Raw genomic sequence first — 16,124 nt, forward strand, 5'->3', positions numbered from 1 at the left:
TAACTTTCTTTCGAACCAAAAGTTTCGGTATGCCTAATTACTTTTACTTTATTTGATCTGTCAATTTAAATAATTATAGACTCATCTTAAGCTTTGAAAAGTGCAAAAGTTACTTACCAACTGAAGATTTGTTTGTCTTATTTGCTCCATTCTCATTCAATATCGCGAGCCTTTGTCCTCCGCATAAAGGAAATATATCGGCACCTGTCCGTACTTGGGACCCATGTCGACCAGCTCTGTGTGCCGTATCAAAAATCTAGCCGCTAGCCCGTAGCCGAGCATCGGAATACCCAAATTGAGCAGCTTGATGAATTTGAAGAAACCATCGTCCAAACTCAGATCCTGCCAAGGTCGTTGGGTGCAATGGTACTTCATGTAGGGATAGCACCCAGTTCTCAGGATATGATAGTTGGTTCCCGAGTTCAGAGTCCAGTTGAAATGGGACCTTCCGAAATGGTCGTTTTTGACGTCCCGGTACTAGAAGAAACTTCAGTTGAACATGTAGAGGATTTAAATTTCAATCGAAACTCCTACCTTGATGAAGTAAGAGGTCCAGGGTGGTTCGTTGCACTGTTCAAGGTAAGCCGTCAACACTTCCGATACCTTTGGTTTGGGTGCTAGAATTTTTTTCAACGACATCCTTCTTGCTGTAAATAAAGGAATAATTTTAAACTTTAAAAGAAAAAAACCTAAGCAACAACGGGTCATCTTCAAATTATGAAGGGAAAAACACGGGTTTGATGTTTCCAAAATGAATTTTATTAACATTCTTTAGAAGTCGTTTACACGTTCGTTTCAATCATGTTCGTATTGCTAAACATCGTACTAACGATCGATCTCCCCAAATACCACGTCCAAAGTTCCGATAATTGCTACCACGTCGGCCAACATGTGGTGTTTTCCAACCATGTCCAATGCAGCCAGATGGGCAAATCCTGGAGCCTTGATCTTGCAACGGTACGGCTTGCTGGAACCATCGGAAACCAAGTATACGCCAAATTCTCCCTTGGGTGCTTCAATGGCCGTGTAGGTCGAACCGGGCGGAACCTGGTATCCTTGGGAGAAGAGCTTAAAGTGATGGATCAGTGCCTCCATCGAGTTCTTCATTTCCCCACGGGACGGCGGAGTAAGCTTGGCGTCATCGGTTTTTATGTCTCCGGCTGGCATTTGATTCAGGCATTGATCGATAATACGAAGCGATTGACGCATCTCTTCAACGCGGCACAAATACCGATCGTAGCAATCGCCCTTGGTTCCGATCGGGACATCAAAGTCCACCAGATGGTACGCATCATATGGTTGAGACTTTCGAAGATCCCATTTGATACCGGATCCTCGTAGCATTACGCCACTGAAACCATAATTCAGCGCATCTTCCGCTGTTACGATTCCAATATCTTGGGTACGTTGAACCCAAATACGGTTGGTAGTCAGCACATCTTCAACCTCATCCAAACGTTCGGCAAATTTGGATGAAAACTCGTAGATATCATCGAGTAAACCCAACGGCATATCCTGCGAAACACCACCCGGTCGGATATAAGCCGCATGCATACGGGCTCCAGATACACGCTCGTAGAACTCCATCATCTTCTCACGTTCCTCGAAAAGCCAGAAAAACGGTGTCAAAGCACCCACATCAAGAGCGTGAGTTCCGACGGCCATGATGTGGTTCAAAATGCGAGTGATTTCGCCAAACAGGACACGGATGTACTTGGCCCGCAACGGGATATCGATGTTCAACAATTTCTCCACGGCCAACGAGAAGCATTGCTCATTGCACATCATCGAGACGTAATCCAAACGATCGAAATAGGGCAGCGCCTGGGTGTACGTTTTGTACTCGATGAGTTTCTCGGTTCCACGGTGCAACAGGCCGATGTGCGGATCAGCACGCATAACCGTTTCACCGTCCAGCTCCAGAACCAATCGAAGCACACCGTGAGCGGCCGGATGCTGCGGTCCAAAGTTCAATTTCACATTTCGAACTGTCTTCTCGACCGGGGCAATCTTGCTGTTCCACGGGGGGATCTTCCACTTGGATGTTACCTGTTAAACAGAGATAATATTTTAATCCACTTTTTAAATGGTCCATCATTATTTGGCAATCGTCGGATTACAATCGATTGTTGTTTGTTACCACCAATATATACAAAAGCATGGTGTTGCCCAAGCAAGTGATAAAAAATAATAGTTAAACCCCTAGATACGTACATCATCCGGATACATCACGGCCGAATTGAACTGCTGGATGAACTCCGCATCCGGGAACCATTTGCCGGCGTTCCGGACTTGCTGGGAATTATATAAAGCGCCGACATTCTTCAGCAAAACATTGGTTACATAAACATTCGAAGCAGCTTTCTTGGCCGCCGAACTGAGCACCGAAAATGCCATCACCGGAAGCTGGAACGTCGCTTAACGGGTGCGCGAATTCACGAAGTCTCCACTACGGAACACGGTTGAAACGATTTCCGCTTTACGGCGCAACCAGACCGACGTTTTTCGTAGGTTGTATGAACTTTACCCGATTGATTTTACGAAAAGCCCGACACGGACGTCGTCCACATCAAGCTGTCAGATTTGAGAAAAATGTCAGCTGCTGGGTTGCCAGGTGCCCAGATTTGTCTGTAAAACCAAGACTTTTGACCCTTCTTCCAGATATTGGTCAGACACAGATTTTGCCCAGATTTTTGCTAAGAGTGCCCAGATTTTACAGACTTTCAAAATTGAGTGATGAAATCAATATTCGTGTATCGAATTTGATCCGTAAGTGCCAGATTAGACTGAAATCTCGCTTGTATCCATAGGTATTTGACGTATTTGACTAATTATCATTAAACCCCCATTTTTTTAATAAGATCGGCATGTTACGTGGTAGGAAACAGTGTTTGTTGTATAGTTCTCAACTTGAAAATAACCCACAGCAAAACATCCTCCCCCCCCCTCCCCGCCCCCGCTCACACGGATAACCAAATCTCTTGTTTAGTGTCAAATTTGTGATCTTCCTTATGCACAGACACTCCCAGACTTTTTTTCAAAATTGCCCAGATTTTTTATCCTCAACACCTGGCATCCCTGGTCAGCTGGCTCAGCGGAGGCCTGTCCAAAAGTGCATTAATCCAATACACTGAGAAATTTACTCATCATAAAAACGTTTTAAAACCATATTTCAGTAGAACGATTCAAAAGAATATTCCTAGAGTTTGTTTTGATTAAGTCGTATGAGCCACTTAACTTTCGAAATGAATAAAGAAAATGCCTCTGCATTCGATATTTGCTTTAATATTGTTCTTACAAGTCAACATGTACATACAACCTTTTGCATTGATGCAACTTTTGAATTCAATCTTGATAAATGATTGAAATTTCCAAAACTTCGCTATTCCGTTTTAAGTTGTATGAAGTAACGTGTAGAACAATCGGAAGGACAAATACGTCTTAGAAGTGCCTGCTTGATGGTTCCTTGACACTATATCAGCTGTGTCTCAATTGTTCCAGCAAGTACAGCGTAAACGTGTCCAAGGCTAACAAACTGTTCAGGAAGTATCTGTTGTAGTAAAAAATTATATGAATGTTTCAGCTAGTAAAAATTAACACATGTCTCACTTACCCAGCAAAATTTTAACTTTCACACCGTTTAAAACATCTTGAAAAATTTCTTCTAATTTTTTTTATCAATCTTTATCAATTTTCAGCTTTGCGCCTTTATTAAGGATTGTTTTTAACCCGTTAAAATTATGAATAATCAAAAATAACTCACAGAATTAAATTAATATCCCAACCCAGCATCAATGTACGGTAAAGCACTCCCGTGTTTAGAAAATGAATATCGAAGCAGAATCATAAAGTTTCATAACAACGTAAATTGTGAAGAAATATTAGGAAAATATACATTCAAGTTTTAGCGTGTATGCGCATCGGATGTTTTTTTCTTCTACGCGTGAAAATTTGAATTTTAAAATCGAATCTAACCGGAAATACGTATCTATTCGGAAGTATCGTGTACAAAATCAGTGACGATAGAGTTTTAGAAGTGTTTTTTCCATTATTTGACTTCGGAAAAATCAAATCGCAGTTCGTGAACCGAAAAAGAAAGGCGGAAGGACGCCAGTGAAAAGTGAGGTTATCACAAACGATGGAGGGTGGACAGGATCCCCCTGATCCGCCAGGAACAAGCAGGAACCCAGGAGACAGCCATGAACAACAGCCGAAAGAAACGGAATACGAGGAGATTTTCTATACCGCTACGGACTCTGCACCTTACCGCGTCTATTTCGAATCCGCCGACAAAGCATCCGGAAAACTAAACAAATTCGCTCTCGGTAGTACACTCAGAAAAATGGAAAGCTTCAAAAATTTTATTACTGACATGAAATATGTTAGTCAACGGAAGATAATCGTTTTTATGAGCAGCTACGTGAAAGCGAACAAACTAGTTGAGCAGATCAAAAAGGATGGAATGGGATATAAAGCTTATATCCCCAGACACCTGATTTGTATAACAGGTGTAATAGTAGGAATCCCGACCGACATTGACCTGGAAGAAATCAAGGGGGACATAGAGTCTGATGTCCCAATCCTAAGTATCAACAGGATGTTCAGAGGCAAGGAGAAAGAACCTATCAACCGCGTGCGTATCACCTTCAGATCACAGCAGTTACCGGAGGATGTGAAACTTTTTTGTTGCTCAGCAAAAATCCGACCATTCACTCCATCAATCATCTTGTGCGGCAAATGTCTTCGATTTGGGCATAAAACGACCAATTGCAAAGGAGCAAAACGTTGCGAAATTTGTTCGGAACGCCACGAGGAGGCAGAAGAGTTTGTTAATTGCCAGAAACTTCAAAGGTGCGCTCATTGTCGAAGCAACGAACATAATTCTCTTGATAACAACTGCCCTGAAAGGAAACGGCAGCAAGACATAAAGATCCTTATGTCAAAGCGAAACTGGACATATACTGAGGCCAAGGAACAAGTATCTACATCGTATCGTAATCCAAATGCTCCACTTCTGAACGCGGAAGAGTTCCCTACACCGATGGAAAGTTTCGCCAAAGTAACGCGAGGAAACTTTGCCAGGAAAGATGCCATGAGAGAAGCTTGGATCAAGACCAACGAAGAGCGCCAGGAAATTCAGCCAGCCGTAAAACTACACAAGGATCAACCGAAACAAACGAATAAAAATTTCAAAAGAGCCAGAATGGAAGATTCTCGCTCTAAGCCAGAAGCTAAATCTACGTTCGAGGAGCGGGAAGAAATAATTGCGCCAGTACCAGGAAGCAGCCGTGGTACAGCACTCAACAACCCACGAAAGGTCCAAGTAGACGAAAAATGGGAAAATGCGGTAAGACAAGCACAATTAAATTTAGATCGTAATTACCAGGAAAGGATGATGTCATTCTATTCTGAATTTATCAATCTTTTGGGACCACAAGAAGAGGTCAAAACATTATTTAAAGATTGCACAAAGAAACATTTCAACCTAGCAAATTCAGTTGTTTTAAATAAAAATTAACTATCTTTGACTCTCGATAGCGCTAACTCTCTCCAAATAAAATCTGTTGCATATGAAAATTGTCCGAAACAAAAATGGCTCAAAAAACCGATTTCAAAATACTTCAAGCAAATGTGCAAAGTTTCGTAACAAACAAAGCAGAAATTCAAAGAATTTTGTCTGGAGATGGTTTTACTGCTGCCTTACTGTCAGAGACATGGACTAACGAAAACTTTGAAAACACCAATAAATACAATTTTCCCAATTACCACTTTGTACCGCATTCTCGAAACGACAATTACGGAGGAGCGGGCATTTTACTTCAAAACACTCTAAGCTATCAGAGATTACCAACACCCCAACACCTTTCTGCGTTAACACAAACAGTTAGTATTCGTATCACGCAGTTGGATTTAATACTTTGTTCGGTCTATGTTAGTCCATCGATCAACATAAATGATTTCGAAACTGACGTCCAAGCTATTTTCACTAATCTGACGCAAAATACAAAAATCATTCTTGGTGGTGATTTCAATGCTCACCACACAGACTGGGGAGATGATATCTGTGATGCAAGAGGAGAGAAACTCGTTGAAGCAATAAATAACAGTAATCTATTGGTAGTCAACAACGGTAGCAAGACATACATCCCTTTACAACTGAACCAGCGACCTACTGCTATTGATGTAACTATGTGTTCTGCGAATTTGATAGATACGGTACGTTGGATGGTTTTGGACTATGGTATTGGAAGTCACCATATGTGTCTGGAAATCTCGTGGAAAAATAATTTACATTGCAACAATAAACACTTCTACAACAAAAAACTTATTCGCCAAGAAGTGGCTGCTTTAGAACACTACGACTTTGACAACTTTTCTGAACTTTCGTCCAAAATGAATAGCATACACAAGTCAAGCAAAATGAAATGCAAAAACACCCCAAAGTTCTGGTGGTCCGACATTGTAGACGAGGCATGGAAGGACAAATCTGAGGCTAGAAAAAAATTCAATCAGATCTCTACAGTAGATAACCTCTTAGATTTCAAACGAAAGGCAGCCATTTTTCAAAAGAGGAAAAGAGATGAGATACGAAAAAATTCGAAGAGTTCTCTAATGAGTTCAACCCTTTCACTAGTTCGAAGGAACTATGGCAGAAAGTGGGACGTTTAACCGGCAAACGTTTTTATAAAAAAGAAAACTGTTTATTACACGATGACGAAGCTATGGCAGAGACGTTTTTGGACACACACTTTGGATCACACGACCCACAACCATACGAAGAACCACTAAATGTACTTACAAATGGCTTGCTCGTTAAGGAGTCGTGGCACAGAATTCTAGCTTCCAAAAAGAAGACATCAGCTCCTGGAGAAGACCACCTTTCTTATGAGCTACTGGCTCATTTCAAACCCGTGGTAACTGAAAAGATAATATCCTTGATCAACGAAATGTGGATGAGAGGAGTCCTAGAAGAGAGCTTGAAGGTAATAAAAGTAATTGCCATTCCAAAACCCGGTCGTGACCAAAGCACCGCAGCAGGTAAGCGTCCAATTTCATTAGTACCCACTTTAACCAAGATCGCTAACACAGCAGTATTGGAACGTCTGCAGGACTTTCTTGACGTTAACAATTTACTGCCAGAAACCTCTTTTGGCTTTCGCAAAAACTCCTCAACAAATACATGCGTTTCATTTGTCCTTAACTGGCTGAAACAAAGTAAGCGAGACAAATTCACAACTGCCATGATATGTGTCGATCTGTCAAATGCTTTCAACGCGATCAAGGTGGACAAATTGGAGGAAATTTTAAAACATATAAAAGTTCCACATGAAGTGCTTCGCTGGGTTATGTCGTTCCTGAGAAACAGGACAATAAATTTTCATATGAGATACAAGACGCTATCAAGGACAATCAATAATGGTCTTCCACAGGGGGATGTCTTGTCACCAACCCTGTTTAACGTCTATACAATTAACTTACATAAAATCGTACATCCAGATGTGATGCTCGTTCAATATGCAGATGACTTCGGGATTCTTATTCGAGCAAAGCATTTGCAAACTCTCAACGAAATCGGAGAAGCATATTTAGCCAATTTTGCTGAAACTGCCAGAACACTAAATTTCTCTATCAACCCAGAAAAAACCAAAACAATACTGTTCCAACACGGCAACAAACAGCTAAGTGTACATCTCAATGGTACTTTGTTGGAATCTGTAAGATGTCACAAGTACCTGGGCATAATTTTTGATCGCTACCTTAGTTTTGGGATACACATAAAAGAACTGCGGTCGAAAGTACAAGACCGCTTAAATATGATCAAGGTACTCAATGGGGTAAAACATGGCGCCCATCCGGAATCGATGATAAAAATACACAGGGGACTCTTCCGGAGCATAATGGACTACGGCAGCTCAGTATACAACAACTCCTGCAAAAGCAATCGTAATATTCTTGCAGTAGTAAACAACCAATGTCTTAGAAAGGTCACGGGAGCTACAAGGAGCACACCGAGAAACGTGATTGTCGCTCTGAGCGGTCAAGAGCCCGTTGATCTTAGGCACGCATATATTGCTTCTAAGGAAATTTGTCGACACATGTCAAGAAACAATTTAATTGCTCGTCAACTAAAAACAATCCAACTACCGGATGATGTAAGTAAATGGCATCAGTACACTTATCAAGAAAGGATTTACTGGACGAATAAAGAAGTATTTGACTGTATCCAATTGACCGAACGCTTCGAAAATGTGCATGGTGTTAAAATTTTCCCGACTTTGGAAGGCTTAACGGGTTCAAAACAAAACTCAAACCCCTTGAGGCTGAAGCAACTGGCACTCTTCGTTATGAATGGAAGATATCGAGGTCGTGGTCGTGTTTTCACAGATGCCTCAAAGGATGGAAACGTTTGCGGTGTTGGAGTATTTGTTGAACAAACAAGAACGCGGTTATCTCAACGTCTCGAGAAGGAAACCAGCATTACCTCTGCGGAGTTGATCGCTATTCTAAAGGCAACGGAATTAATTGAACAGCAATGCCTCGAAGGATCCGTCATCTACACCGACTCGCAAGCATCTTGCATGATGCTCCTCAATGCACTAGAATCCAAGGAAGTTGAAAGTATTTTTGTACAAATCCTCCGAAGTTGCTCAAAACACCGAATCACCATCCAATGGATACCAAGCCACGTATCGATTGGTGGAAACGAAGTGGCTGATGCTTTAGCCAAGCATGGTCTCCAGTCGAATCAGGTGATTTACAACATGTACATGCTGGCTGACGGATTCAACTTTTTAAAGAAGTCTCTTGCCGAACACACAAAAGAATGGTACCAACGTTACTCGTTAGAAAAAGGAAAGACTTTTTATTCCATACAACCAGATTTTTGCACGGTTCCATGGTTCGTGGGAAAAGATTTAAAAGGAAGGGACGTTCGGCTCCTAAATCGCTTGATGGCTGGCCATGACTTCTCTAAGTATTGGCTAGCAAAAATGAAAATTCGGGACGATGCTAACTGCGAACTATGTCAAGAACCTGAAACCTCAAATCACATAGCCCTCGCTTGCCCACGTTTCGAATCATCGAGATTGAAGTACGATTTTCACAACAAATATTCGAACTTGGAGGAACTATTCAAATCAAGGAACATATCGCATTACGAACAAGTAACAAGATTTTTGAGCGAAATCAAAGCAGATCTATAAATTTTAAAAAGCTGCAACACAGGGCATATAGTCGAAGTTACTGGCCCTTAATCCAGAACTGCTAGCAGATCATCGATGCTGCATAAGCAGTTCAAGTAAAAAGAAGAAGAAGAAGAAGAAGGAAAATATAATGTAATCAAAAGAAATAAGTTTACATTACCTGATCTGTGCGTTTAAAGCTTCATTATTTTTACAATCACAGCATTAATATTAACTATTTTCAACTTCTACTTGAATTATAGCTCCAGGACTTTTTGCATGGATTAATTTCATTTCACTGATGTTTCACTTGACACATCATTCAATGTCAGTTTACCTACTCGAACAAAACACATCAGCTGAAAAGTTTTTGTATAGAATACGTATGTAAAAACGGATTTTGTAGCGTATTTCGATCTTTGGATTAAGTATAGTTATTAAAATAGCTTTGTGTCGAAATCCATCTAAAGCTCCCACCCACCATGGAGAGTGCCTTCAGTCCAATCAGCGAGGCCTGCATGAAGGCCCTTAGCGACAAAACCTACGAAAAGCGTAAGATTGCCGCATCCGAAATCGAAAAGTAAGTTTTGCCGTACAAGATGACTAATATGGCTGAATTTTTGTTATACTTGTGATCTTGAAACTAAACATGTTTTTCTTCTAGGATGGTTGCCGATTTCAACTCCAAGAAAAATTATCCCCAAATCAGGAAGATAATCGAAGTGCTGAGTAGGGAGCTGGTTACCTCGAACGATTCCAACAAAAAGAAGGTATCGATGAGTGGCAATTTTGTTCGTTTTCGGACGTGAGGACTTTCATCGCAAGAGTATTTACTGATATCAAGCTTTTTTTCTAGGGAGGCCTAATCGCCTTGGCCGCCACCAGCATTGCCCTGCAGCGGGACATCGAAATGTTCATCGATGAGATCATCAATCCGGTGCTCAACTGTCTAATGGATACCGATACCCGGGTCCGATACTTTGCCAGTGAATCACTCTACAACGTGATCAAGGTGGGCCGAGCCTCGGTCATTCCCATGTTCCCCAGTCTGTTCACTTCGCTCAGCCGACTGGTGACGGATCCAGATCAGAGTGTGAAAAACGGAAGCGAACTACTGGATCGACTGCTGAAGGATGTTGTGATTGAATCGTCACAGCACTTTGAAATGGATTCTTTCATACCGCTGGTCAGAGAACGAATCTTTGCCAAGAATTCGTTTGCTCGGCAGTTTATCATATCTTGGATTTCGGTGCTAAATTCAGTACCTGACATCAATATGATAGTGTATTTGCCGGAGTTGTTGATCGGATTGTTTCCGATGTTGGAGGATAACATGCTGGAAATCCAACGGATGTGCGAATCACTGTTGGCACAGTTTTTGAGAATGATCAAGGTCGAACCCAGCTCAGCAGATATTCCTGAGATGATGAATGTGTTAATAATTCACGCCCAATCCAGTAATCAGTTGGTTCAGTACACTGCCATCGCCTGGATTAAGGAGTTTGTCGTCCTGGCTGGTGGTAACGTTATGGGGTTTGCGTCAGGAATTTTCATAGCCATCTTGCCGTGTTTGGCCTTCGAAAGCGATTCTAAAAAGCACATTAAGGACAACGCTGCGGCAGTTAACATTCACATGATGGAATTAGTTTCTTCAGACAAAGATAAGGAACAAAATCTCAAAAAGATGGATCTGGACTCAGTGATGGAAGTACTAAGGCAATACCTCATTCACAGTTCGGTTCCCACGAAGATTGCAGTGCTCAAGTGGATTCATCATTTGTTCACCGAAGTACAGGAGGAAATGTCTCGCCATGCTAAGAATCTGTTTCCCGTTTTGTTGCGAGATTGTCTCTCGGATAGCTCCGATGAAGTGGTTCTTCAGGCAATCGTTGTATTAGCAGAAATTGTTAATTCAGCCACAGCCAAGGGAAGCAACTTTGAGCACATGGAATATAAGCATTTTCTGATGGAACTTTTGACTTTGTTTAGTGAAAATAAAGCTTTTCTGGAAAACCGAGGAACGCTGATCATCAGACAGCTCTGTCGGCTGTTAAATGCGGAATACATTTACCGTACATTTGCCGAAATTCTTCAGGAAGAAACCACAAATCTCAAATTTGTTTCCATCATGGTGAGGACACTTAATACAATCCTTCTCACCACATCCGATTTGTTCGATTTGCGAAACACTCTCAGGGACATACGCGAAGATCAGTCCGCTTCGCTGTTTCAATGTTTGTACAAATGTTGGTCCCATTGTGCCGTCTCAACCGTGTCCCTTTGTCTGTTGGCTCAGTGCTATCAACACGTGTCACAAATTGTTGAATTGTTGTAAGTTTCTATGTTCAAATAGTTTGTAGATCAGATTTTTTAAACCTTGATGCGTTTTTTCAGTGCCGACATGGAGTTAACGTTAGATCTACTGGTTGAAATCGATAAGTTAGTGCAACTTATTGAATCACCAATTTTTGCTTGTAAGTTTTCTTTTCTTTCATTTTATGTAATCTTTCAAACTTAATTTGTTTTTTTTTTTAAATCTTGTAGCCCTCCGACTGGCGCTCGTGTCTCACACCAACAACAACGCCGACGCGCAGCACTTATCACGAGCGTTGTACGGTATTCTTATGTTGCTGCCGCAAACCAATGCCTTCAATTTGCTCAGAAATCGACTGCAGTGTGTGCCCAACTACTGGGGTCAACCGATGAACATGTATTTACAACCTTTTAAAATTATCTGAAATATCTTACATCTTAGTAGCTCAAAAAAATCCATTAAACTAACTAGCTTGTAATGAGACTTCATCACCGCTTCATTTTATTTTTTCCTTTCTTTTCAACAGTGACTCGTGTTCATCAAACGAAAGCCAAAGTCAGATCGATTTTGGAAAACTGTTTGAACACTTCAAACAAATTCAGGATCTGCACCGTCAACAGCGATTGGACCAGAGGAAAAAGAAACAGTTTTAGAAACAATAAACAAATCAAAAGAAAATAAAACCACCAAATCAATGGCTTTCGGATAATGCTTACCTGCAATAAATAACAGAAATTCACATTCCACACGATGGTTTCGTTTGTTTGCAATGATTGAGAAATTACTTAGAGGATAGTCACTTAGATTGGATAATTCAGCAGCACATCCTGTCGGGCGAGCTCCAGCAACATAGGATCGTCGAAGAACTTGTTGATGGAAACGTCCTCGGAGAGACCCTTCCGGCGACGGGTTTTGATCATGAATTCACGCGCCAAATGGGTGGCTGGTTGTGGTTCCAGCGGTCGAATGACGATGCTCTTGTCGAGTGGATCACCGGGTACAATTTGCCAGTGGTGGAACACTGAGAGACAGAATGCCTGGCCTTGGGTGTGTGTTCGCAGATCAGTTTCGAACCCGAAGGAGTCAATCGCAGGTATAAATGCTTTGATGGTATACAATGGAGAACCTGGTACAGGTGCATCTTGGGTTACATGACCACGCCTTCGTGCCAGCACTGTATACACTGATGAAACACAATCGGCCGGGGCTTGCACTTCGACAAATAGGTACGGTTCCATGAGACGAGGAGTGGCCATGAGGAAGGCAGAATAGGCTACTCTCCTAGCAGTTGGAATGATTTGACCACCTCCACGATGTAAGGGTTCTTGTGCGATTACCGCATCAAGGATTTTGAACTTGACATTACGAATTGGTTCTTCGCAAAGTGGGCCTTCTCTGGTACCCCACTGGAAACCTTGAACGATGGAGTCTTTCACTGCTCCTAGTAGAGTCTTGTCAACTTCAAATGGAAGTGTATCGTCTACGAGGATATTTGGACCGGTATTGTCCGGACCGAATGCCCAAATTGAACGAGCTGCTAGCAAATCCCAGTCGTAATTGACCTGGAAGAATTCTCCTAACTTTTTCTTATTCCAGCCGATGGATACGGTTTCATTTTCAATGTCCTCAGCTAAACCTTTTTCAAGTGGCTCGGCGATCATCGTAATTTTATTCTTTTTGTTGGGTGTTTCAGCAAAACATTTAAGGGAACTTGTTTCGACCACACTTTCGCAGAACGCTACAACAGGATCAGCTACTTTAATGTCAATTTCCGAGTACATTTTGCGTAAATCGTGCATCACACAATCCAGGTAAAGCTCTCCGGTTCCTAGAATCACATGTTCTCCCGATTCTTCAACCCTTGTAGATAGAAGCGGGTAGGATTTGTTGACTTTCCGTAAACCATCTAACATTTTAGGAAGTTCTGATGGATTAACCGGTTCAACTGCAATTTTAATAATGCTCTGTGTGTTGTATTTCAGTGGTCTGAATATAAAAACGTCCTCGTTCATGTTGACGTCGGTAATAGTAGAAGTTTTGACAATACATTGGTCAATACCTTCGATTAAAACCCAATTGCCTGCCGGCACTCGATTCAGCTCGACCTTATATCTTGCCTCGTAAATCCATAATCGCCCTACTTGTAGTGTTCTGGAATCTTCTTCATCGACGAGCGAATAATTCTCACCTAGCACTCGAACTTCCTGTCCTGAATGCAGTGTTCCACTCATAACTCTTGCCAAAACCTGGAAGAAAGTGCAATCTTCCGTAGGGTACATTTTTGAGCTGTGTACCATGAGCTGTGCGTTTTGATCACAGTTCAACATATCCTGGTAGATTCCACTTTCCTTCACCCCAGTATAGATGTGATCGATTTTGTTCTGGGCATTTTCTAACGGAGACTGTACGTGCTCTACGCACATGTCTACAAAGCCACAAAAATCTCCAATGAACCGACTGCAAATCAGACGCAACAAGGGTCGAATGTTGCACTTCATTTCCTCTTTCGTGACTCGAATGTTCAACTCGGCCAATGTATCAACCAATGTCGAATCCACGTCTCCCACAACTTGGGCAAACAGCTTGTAAAGAGGTTCCAGAATAAATTCTACAAAACTTCGATGTGCCGAGCTGTGTGGTGGTTTTTTGGTGAATTTTCGCCTGTAAATTGAAAATGTCGGTTAAAGTTTAAAATTTGCATATCGAGTATTAGATACTATTATAACTTACGATTTATTGTGGAAGTACATATCGCCCCACAGCCGCCGAGCAAACTCTCCTGGATCGACACCGTCGTATGTGTCCGAGTAGAGCCGAGCAAACGACTTCAAAGTGAAGCAAAAGCCATAAAGGGAACTTGCAAAGCAAACGTTACCCAAAATCGGTGAGACCTGTTTAACATCTGCGTCTCCGTAAAGCGTCAGCAAGCCGTTGATTTCCTCCACAATATGTTTCAGCTTGAAATAGGCATCTTGGGGAGGCAACTTCAACTCAAGTATCAATCTATCGATTTTGTTGATGCACACGGTAATGGCTAACTTTTCCTGCAGTGCATGTTTCAACAGCCTTTCCGTATTTAGCGAAACTCCTTCTGCTGCATCCACAAATAGCACAACACCATCGCAAAGTCGCATAGCAGCCGTAACCTCATCAGAGAAATTAACATGTCCAGGTGTATCGAAAATATTGACCAAAAAACTTTTGCTCTTCACATCTGGCAGTATCAATGTGATCGGGGTAGCCTTGATGCTTACACCACGTTCCTGTTCCGTGAAAAGCGTATCCGTGTATCGTAAGTTTCGTTCGTCCATACTTTGGAACTGTGGATGAGTCTGACGGACTAAACAATCCACGAATGTTGTCTTGCCATGATGTAAGTGCCCTACCAGAGCTACGTTTCTAATAAGCGAAGGAGTATCCATCATATCTGCTAAAAACTCCATATCGTAACTAGTTTCCGGTAGATCCTGCTCTTTAATCTGGAACTTCATCCGCCGTACGGGTTCGATCAGGGGTTTGTCCAGTGGTTGTGCATCCTTTTCTTGGACTATGGTTTCCACATCCGCCCCGTACACCTCCAGTGCCGACGGGTAATAGCGTTTATCCTCATGGAGGACCACTGCCCGAGAGTTTACCGTTTCCTCACTTTGCTCTGCTTCCTCTTCGCCCGTTTCATCCAAATCAAGATCATCCTGCTGGTCCGGTTGGCCGTACAAACTTTGGTCGTCCTCTTCATCACTTTCCAAGTCCGGACCAATGTAGTTACCGAACTCATCGTATAAATCCGAATCCATTTCGGTATTTTTCAGCTATTTCCTTTGGAAAATTCACTTCAAAACGTTTATAAACACGCACAAAAATGCTCGTCGCGTTCGCGCTGTCGGCAAATTCTGCTCGAAAAATCTAATGCTTACACGGAAAACGGGACATACCGATGTTTGAGTTTTCCCGAAAAAGTCGCCGCAAGTATACTTACACGGAAAATAATAAAAAGGTAAAATTTACCGAGACAGCAAAGGTGAATGATCGCAAAAGCCAAAAAGGTAACTTCTACCTATTCGAGGTGAAACTCACCTCACAGCGAGGTAAAATATACCTGAAACGAAGAATGAAAAAAGGTACAATTCACCGAGAAAAAATGTGAATCCAAAAAAGGTAAATTTCACCTCGTAGCGAGGTGAAGTTCACCTGAATTGAGCTGAATCAAAAAGTATAATTCACCTAGAAAGAAAGGTAAATCCAAATAAGGTAAAACTTACCTCGTAGCGAGGTGAAGTTGACCTGGATTGAGCTCAACAAAACGGTACAAATCATCTCGAAAAAAAGTAACTATTTGACGAATCCGTTTATTGAGGTTGAGCTGTTTTGCCGTTGAGGAACAAGTTCTGCTTCGTGCACAATATGTGAAAATTGGAACAAAATGGTAAGTGTTTTCTTAGATTTCATTTAGTTGTGCTGGTTCTCTTCATAATACTTTGCTTTTGTTTCAGATCGGCCCACAGAGCTTCGTGTTGTATTCCCGTCAGCCTTCAGATATTATTCCGGACAAGCCGGACCTGACAAGCTTGGCGAACAAAGGACTTGCCTCAACAATTTTTAAAGAACACGGTGATATATTTTGTTAGCGA

General features: G+C 41.8%; 4 protein-coding genes across 5 annotated transcripts; 1 reads left to right on the forward strand and 3 right to left on the reverse strand.

Annotated features, from left to right (window-relative positions):
* Nucleotides 1-36: 36 nt before the first annotated feature.
* Nucleotides 37-9,525, reverse strand: LOC129759448 (uncharacterized protein C15orf61 homolog). Of its 2 annotated transcripts, none has more exons than XM_055756902.1 (3): nt 9,364-9,525; nt 535-672; nt 37-477 (listed from the first exon to the last, which is right to left on the reverse strand). In XM_055756902.1, the coding sequence occupies exons 2-3, from the start codon at nt 637-639 to the stop codon at nt 157-159; spliced, it is 426 nt and encodes a 141-aa protein (XP_055612877.1). In that variant the 5' UTR covers nt 640-672; nt 9,364-9,525; the 3' UTR covers nt 37-156. The 2 variants fall into 2 exon arrangements, with proteins under 2 accessions (XP_055612877.1, XP_055612876.1); XM_055756901.1 differs by having other exon boundaries at nt 535-647; nt 9,364-9,522.
* LOC129759447 (NADH-ubiquinone oxidoreductase 49 kDa subunit) lies at nt 737-2,595 on the reverse strand. The gene is made up of 2 exons (XM_055756900.1): nt 2,215-2,595; nt 737-2,049 (listed from the first exon to the last, which is right to left on the reverse strand). The coding sequence occupies exons 1-2, from the start codon at nt 2,395-2,397 to the stop codon at nt 826-828; spliced, it is 1,407 nt and encodes a 468-aa protein (XP_055612875.1). The 5' UTR covers nt 2,398-2,595; the 3' UTR covers nt 737-825.
* Nucleotides 9,318-12,242, forward strand: LOC129759446 (protein VAC14 homolog). The gene is made up of 8 exons (XM_055756899.1): nt 9,318-9,370; nt 9,446-9,565; nt 9,653-9,762; nt 9,847-9,952; nt 10,039-11,513; nt 11,577-11,656; nt 11,727-11,892; nt 12,023-12,242. The coding sequence occupies exons 3-8, from the start codon at nt 9,665-9,667 to the stop codon at nt 12,147-12,149; spliced, it is 2,052 nt and encodes a 683-aa protein (XP_055612874.1). The 5' UTR covers nt 9,318-9,370; nt 9,446-9,565; nt 9,653-9,664; the 3' UTR covers nt 12,150-12,242.
* On the reverse strand, nt 12,232-15,385 carry LOC129759445 (116 kDa U5 small nuclear ribonucleoprotein component). Its single transcript, XM_055756898.1, has 2 exons — nt 14,227-15,385; nt 12,232-14,157 (listed from the first exon to the last, which is right to left on the reverse strand). Exons 1-2 carry the CDS (start codon nt 15,288-15,290, stop codon nt 12,297-12,299), a joined length of 2,925 nt encoding a protein of 974 aa, XP_055612873.1. The 5' UTR covers nt 15,291-15,385; the 3' UTR covers nt 12,232-12,296.
* Between the last annotated feature and the right edge of the window lie 739 nt (nt 15,386-16,124).

Source organism: Uranotaenia lowii, unplaced genomic scaffold, assembly GCF_029784155.1.
Source record: "Uranotaenia lowii strain MFRU-FL unplaced genomic scaffold, ASM2978415v1 HiC_scaffold_157, whole genome shotgun sequence".
In the NCBI taxonomy this organism is placed as follows: Eukaryota; Metazoa; Arthropoda; class Insecta; order Diptera; family Culicidae; genus Uranotaenia; species Uranotaenia lowii.